We start from the raw sequence: 7,358 nt of genomic DNA, 5'->3' as shown, positions 1-7,358 counted from the left end.
TTTACTATCAAACCTAACCACTAACACACTGATCCATCCTCAAGTTTCCTTAATATTCGGTTCGTATCCCCGAATTCCCGAACATTTCCTTTTGAAGTATCATATTTAATCAAGGTTGGGCGAAATGACCAGGCTGGTTGGGCGAAATGACCAGGCTGGTTGGGCGAAATGACCAGGCTGGTTGGGCGAAATGACCAGGCTGGTTGGGCGAAATGACCAGGCTGGTTGGGCGAAATGACCAGGCTGGTTGGGCGAAATGACCAGGCTGGTTGGGCGAAATGACCAGGCTGGTTGGGCGAAATGACCAGGCTGGTTGGGCGATATGGCAGTTGGGCGAAATGGTTGTTGGGCGAAGTGTCCTGCTTCCATTTGAAGTCATACAAGCTGCATGCATTGTTAGTATTATCTTGCAATGATCTGTGCGTATGCATATGTGTCCAGCAATGTCCAGACCGATATTATGGACGAAAATGCCAACACACTAACACAAAAACTGCTAGACCGAGAGTGCCAAAATAATTTCCTGGGGGGCTCAGTCATATAAATTATTCCAAGCCACTGGAAATTTACTAACATATGTTGACTATATAGTCAATTGAATATCTCATATATGGAGGAACCATATCTTAAGTGTATGCTATAACATATTATGTATAGGGCGAATATATCGATGACCTTTTAAGGCCCCGTCTGGCTAATATTTTTATAATTGGTATATTACTTCCGTGTGAGATAACCACTCATCCCGAGTGTGCTTTTGTTTCTGAATAACCGTCAGAACGCGTATCAAATGTAGTGGTAAAGGTTAAGTATTACATAATTTTTTTATTTCTTTAAAATCGAGTGTGAGAGACAAATACTGCACCAATGACATCACTTAAACACCGAAAAAAGAACATTTCGCTACTTTATAATATCTAATTAAAAATAAATCAATTAAAACAGGGAGGAAGTAACCAAAAGAAATGAAGCTTTTTTAGAAGTGCAAATGTAATTTTCAGATTTTTTCCGTTTTAGGCAAACAGTACATCTCTTCTAAACGGTCATTTTCATATATTTGACGTTGTGCAACGTGTGTTAAGTCGTCAATATGTTTCTTCACTTTCTACGCTCTCCTACGAAGCAGATGTTGGACGCAGCTTTTCACATATTCCTATTTTGAACATCGTAGGTTACAGTAAATAACTTCACATTCATGATAACTATTATTTTTCATTTGGATGTTTGGAATCATTTCATGAGTTCCATTCGAATATCAATCATTTTTCTCGTATTTTAAAATTTTTAAACTTATATATATATATATATATATATATATATATATATATCATAGACAAGAACATAAACAATTGGTCTAACTTTCTTTTATAAATGATTTCTTTCTGATATGAGCATAATTCATCTCTTTGTAGTTTTAAGTTTTTAGTTTTAAGTTGATGATATTTGATAGACAACTATTGCGTTATTTTGCCGAAAAATGTCGAAATTTCCTCACTTATGAGATTTAAAAACCCTTAACATTTAAGACGAACCTTGCCACTTTCAAAAGAAGGAGACACAAAACCGACCATCATTACTGGTCTTAGTGACAGCCATAAATCTCTTGAATATTTCCCCAAACAGCTGGGAAAGATGTAATTTGTTTTGGGAGATATCACGAATTTTAATGTGAACGTATTCACACACAATGTTGATGACTTGATCAATTCTAAATATGACATCATCAAGTCACAACGGGCTTCCTACTTTTCTATTTTTTCTTTTTTTATTTCAACGATTATTTCATGTAATGGTGACTTTGCACATGTTGAATATAAAAGATCGGACATCTTAACATGACCTAATGATGACATTGATTGCGGGTGTCAATGTTATTATGTTCCACCTTGAAAATGTGAAAGAAAAATAAAGAGAAGTAAAAGGTTTCAGATTTTAGTGACACTGTGACATCATAGTTTTACAAAGAGACAGCTCCCAGACACTTTCAAAACACGATAAATCTCAAAGGTAACAATTAAGATATGGTGCTGTGGCCGATCGGATAAAGGCGTTGGCATTTGAAGCAATTCAATGAGGCGTAGCAATCGGGAGGTTCCGGGTTCGTTATCCGGCCGGGTCGCGAATTATTTTTCCCAAACTGATCTGACACTGAAATTATATCCTCGATTCTGATTGGCTCTCAGTGAGCACGTGATATACTTTAGTATTCAACATGGATCCCTCCATACTCTGTCAATATCAGTATGATCAACACGAACAAATTCAAGATATTCACATTAGCAACTTTCCAGAACTTTTGGTAGGTATATATGAACGAAAGTATATAGTGTTCTTAACACAATGAAGCAACTATTCCCAACTTCTCCGCCCATTATAGGCAGTCCTCGGTCGTTTGTTTACTCGCTTGACTCCGCTCTACACAACACATGTAATGTAGCCTATTGTACTGTGTATAGTATACAACACAATAAAACACAGTGCATTCGTAATTGTATACATGTAGCCGATGTATTTATGTACGAGGTGCTTGTGTACATTCGGAGTTGCGATACTTTTAGTTTTATAATCATAAATTCAAAATGTTTTCAGTCAATGAATCATGATAGGCCTAGTCGTATATGCAGTGGCCATGAAGACGGCGAGCGAGTGTGCCAGCCAGTGAGTGTACACAAAAAAGGCATTTGACGATATGTCTGTGTCTTTTAACTTTTTAACTATATAGTTGTATATAGCTTTATAACCTATACGTACGGAACCACAGATGTTTACCGGCACCATTAGAAGTTCTTGTACATGGTGACCCAGTAGGCATGCATTAACCGTATATACATGCATTCGTATTAATTCGAGATAATTCACTAATATAGGTTTTGATCAGCCAATCAGAATCGATGAAATAATTTCAGCGTCGTTTCAGTTTGGGAAAAAAAAATTCGCGGCAAGGTCTGAGGGGGTGGGGTGGGTTGTTCTTTAAGAATATCTATGGTGTTTAAGCTAATGATGTTGGTTGGGTTTGTCTCCCTCTGTTGTATTCAAACTAGTTTGGATAAAACTGTGGCGCCCTTCAGCTTTAAATTGTATATTATTCTCCAGAGTTATCAGAACACCAGTGTCGTGTGTGACATATATCTCTGAGCACTCAAAGCTAAATCGATTGAATTAAAGCCTAATGGAATACATCTGTTCAAAATTTAAAATGAAGTTTAATTGCTATACATATGTTCTGCACCAATACATTTGTTTGTATCAGGAATTATCTTATTATTATTTTTTTTTTGTCACCACAAAATGTTTCTCATTATTGGAAAATCTGTCTTGGAGGGGGGGCACAAACAATTTACGGAGAGGCAACCACAATATATGGAGGGTAAAATGCCCGTGTCCTGTAACTTATGCAACTTTTGTAAATATGATGTTGTCACAGATTCAGCACACAGTAGTATGCCCACTGGTTGGACCCCCCCCCCACCCTCTCCCACCCGACGTTTGAGCCAACCTCACGATAGGCCGGCATATAACACTCTAAAAAAAGGAGTGAAAATCCACTCAAGTGGAGTGGATTTTCAATTTTTCAAAGAGTGTATAGAGGGACCACTCTTCAAAGAGTGAATTTCACTCCTTTACAGACTCCTGTACAGAGTGAATTATTTCACTCCATAAAAGAGTGAAATTCACTAAGGTTGATAGTGAAAAGTCACTCTAAAGGAGTGATGTTATTTATGGTGTTGTTGAAAAGGAACCAGCAATTTTAGTCTAATCTTTGCTGAACAGTTAAAGATGGTGGTATTACAAATCAAGGCATCGCAATGAAGAATTTTTGTAATTTACACCGGACAGGATTATGGGTTTTTCATTTGAGAGTATACTTTCTCACTCACACATCGAAATTAACATAAAGTATACAACATAAGATCTAAAATGTAACAGAATTAAACTAGCGAAAGATTTGCATGGCATTTTAGAGAAATTTAAAAAAAAAGGACATAACATATGTTCTCACATTTTTGTTGTATGTATTAGAATAAGGAACTTTAAACAGAATTTTCAGGCAAGTATAAAAGGTCATAGATGGACTACGTATACATATAGAACAACACACACACAAGACACTGCAAACAGATGGTGAATGGTATAGACTAGTAATAGTAAACTGATAAAAAAAAAATATATATATATATAAATAAATCTTAAATCAAAAGTTATAAAATATCTGCTTCAGTAACTGACATGTTAACATGTTATAAAAGTAATCTCCATATTCAGCAATCATACAAAAATGTTATCAAAATTGAGCATAAAACATCATGCACCGGTCATCATGTCTCCTTCCTTTCTGTGATGTACAAATCAAACAATAGTTTTAGTAAAGCATAAACTAAATATTAAAGTTTAATGCAAGCCTTACAGTCCTATAAGCTATTCTGGATAAAGGACTAATTCTGAAAATTCTAAAATAAATTCTGAAATCAGGACACAGGTGGGATTATAAGAAACAACTAGTGTAAGTAGGATTAAATTTATGAACGAAGAGGACAAACGTAAGACAATAGTGAGACTTCTGTAGGCTTTCATTAGAAGTTTTCACCGGTACCCAACAATGTTGACAAAATCGTATGACATTTTTTATATTCACATTTTATTAATATGCAAGTTCATAAATACTTATTTTGATGGTGGCAAGTCAAAAAAGTAGGATAAAATAGGATTGTTAAGGACAACGTAGAAGTAAGAGGAAGGTTCATAATGTAGGAGTAATTACAGTGGAATAAGAAGGAGTCACTTGAAAGCATTTGGATAGTTTATTTAAGGAATGCTGTTATCTACTTTAGTTTGTTTTTATGGTTTATGCTCATATAGCTGGAACATGCTCTTAATTAGGCATATTATTGAGCGCTATACATTAAATGACCTAACTTGTGGGTGTACCTTGTCATGAAAACCTTATAAATGAGAACTTCAAATAAGTTTTTAAAAAAGTAGATAAAGGTAGAGCAAAGTGCAGGTTCAAGATATAATGAAACTTGATAAGCCTGTCAAAATCTACTATGATAGATTCACCAACAGGTATGTTGGTGTATTCACACATAATAAAATACTAAATTGGCCTACTGGCTGGCCCAAGACTTAATAAGAAAGGGTGAGTGAACTCCTCAATCTTTTCTGTGCACCACTGACCAACATCGGTTCCAACCTGAAAGTACAAATAAGATTTTTTTTTATTATTTCAAATTACTATAAAAACAGTTTAAAATTAAGATAAGTGTAATTTCAGGCATTGTCATTTTGATGAGTGGTTGCCATGCCTGCTATAATTCTTGTGAAATAATCCTAGCAGATGTGTTGCGGTGTGGCAAATAGATTCAGCTGTATTTACTACCAAGCACAATAGCTTATATTTTAGTTTTACATGTTGTTAAAGAGTCACTAGAAGTATAAATCCCTTCATAAAGTTAATACTTTGTTAAGTGTCAGCAGCTGCTGAACACATGCTGGTAGAATTAGTATGTGAATAACACAAACTACTACATCTTTGTAGCAGTGTAGATAATCATAGTTGTCAATAAGAAAGATATTGATAACAAATACAAAACAATGATCTGTTTGTGAACCTGGAACATCAGTTTGAACTTATTTTGTTTTGAGTAAAACTGATTCAATTTTTCATACAATATACTGCAAATCTTGTCCTTCTCTACCACATTATATTATATTATCTGTTGGGTGCTTTTTTCCTTTGATAGACAATAGTTTATTCAGATAAGTAGGCACCAATATTTGGTATGTAGGGTATAAAAGCTGTGAAGATAATAAACGCTCAAATAACTTGAAATTTGTCATACTTTTTTATCTTGAATTTATCTCCAAAGCTCAGGCCTTGATAATAAATATTTAAAAAGCATTTAATTTACATTTTACACCAGGCACCAGCATATACATCCTAGCTGCCACTACCACCCCCCCCCCCCCCCACACACACACACACCCACAAAAAAAGAAAACCCATTTAAGTTGTAATTTGCACCTTTGCACCAAATAGCTTTGAACAATTATTATGAACCATTATAAATACAAACATATAGCAAGTAAGTCATCATTGATAGCTATTTTGATCATATTGTGTACTTAGCTGAACAGCTTTTTATGCAAATTGGCTTCCTTTAAATCAGGGGTTCCCTGACTCGGGTGCATGAACCCCCAGGGGTTGCGTGAGTTAATCCCATGAGACGTTCGTGAGACGTTTCTGAAAGTCAAAACTAGAGTACTTTTTTTAAACTAAAATCTGATATATCATATAATTTAGTAATGTATAAATTCGTACCTATCGACAAACTCCACAATATTACACTATGAACTTGATCTTTTACGAAGCACTGCTATGCGCGTATTATAGTATAATAATGACTCAGATCATGTCTCGAAAAGTTTGGGTTCGTGGACAACTCTGACAGTGGGATAAAGTTAGGGAAACCCTGCATTAAAAAGTATTTATTTACCACTCTATTCTGTATCATACGGCATGCACTGTATACTGGCTGATACAGTAGATGATCTTTTCTCCTTTCTGTAATTTGTGGTCCTCAGCATCGTGACCAGTAGTTCCAGGGCACATACGTCAGCTGCACAAAGGAAGAAAAATGTTAATGATGCCACATTATATCTCTGATTGCGCTGTTCTATTATATGATAAGAAATGACCAATTACCCATATAACTTAATATGACACTAGAAATATGAAGAATATGCAGGCATGATAGTTTAAAGGGTGTGAAGACTCGCGCACAAAGAAACGTCTCATGCCGGTAATCTGACCTAGTTTCGAATGAGGTGTAACAGAAGTGTTAGACACCACCATCGATCCCAGAAAATACGCACACCGTCGGTAATTAGACACTAGTGTACAGACGAGACAAACATCTACAGTCAATACTCACAACACAGTGTACATAGCAGCGTGGACAGCTCAGGTCTAGATAAAAGATAACAAGGTATCACGTTTCATTACTGTCTGCATTTTTTAGCGACAAGAAGAAAACGTAATTAGCAAGCTACGGAAAGTTATTTTTTTCAGAGGGCGGCACGCGGTTTGGGGCGAGTCTTCAATGCCTTTAAGGAACATTGTCTAGTAGCTGGGATGACTCATAATGGGTAATGACATGACCTTCAATTCAATGTATGTCCTCTCACATGGAGCTATATGCAGTGGACACTCATAGCCTAGCCTTGGAAAAGTGTTGGCGACAGCAAAAGAGATTAGAGAAACATGTTGGCGTGAAGTGCATAGAAAATTATTCTGTTTACTTGCAATTACGTTGTGTTGAACTTAATTGCAGATGACCATTGGTATCCATAGCTTATGC

At 35.8% G+C, this 7,358-nt stretch overlaps 1 protein-coding gene across 5 annotated transcripts in view; it reads right to left on the bottom strand.

Annotated features, from left to right (window-relative positions):
• Positions 1 to 4,923: 4,923 nt before the first annotated feature.
• LOC139974309 (uncharacterized) overlaps positions 4,924 to 7,358 on the bottom strand; it is a 44,563-nt gene continuing 42,128 nt past the window's right edge. For 3 of the 5 annotated variants that reach the window (XR_011795438.1, XR_011795441.1, XR_011795436.1), the window contains 2 exons: positions 6,495 to 6,617; positions 4,924 to 5,191 (listed from right to left, as the gene is read on the bottom strand). Coding sequence is in view for 1 of the 5 variants with exons in the window: in XM_071981341.1 (XP_071837442.1) it covers positions 6,499 to 6,617; positions 6,933 to 6,967 (154 nt within the window). In the remaining 4 variants the exon portion in view is untranslated. Of the gene's footprint in view, positions 5,192 to 6,494; positions 6,618 to 6,932; positions 6,968 to 7,358 lie in introns of all 5 variants that reach the window. The other 2 variants (XM_071981341.1, XR_011795440.1) reach the window with 2 other exon arrangements.

The sequence above is a fragment of the Apostichopus japonicus genome, chromosome 9, assembly GCF_037975245.1.
Source record: "Apostichopus japonicus isolate 1M-3 chromosome 9, ASM3797524v1, whole genome shotgun sequence".
Taxonomy (NCBI): Eukaryota; Metazoa; Echinodermata; class Holothuroidea; order Aspidochirotida; family Stichopodidae; genus Apostichopus; species Apostichopus japonicus.
The sequence above is the reverse complement of the archived record's forward strand: the minus strand, read 5'-3'. Positions and strand labels throughout refer to the sequence as shown.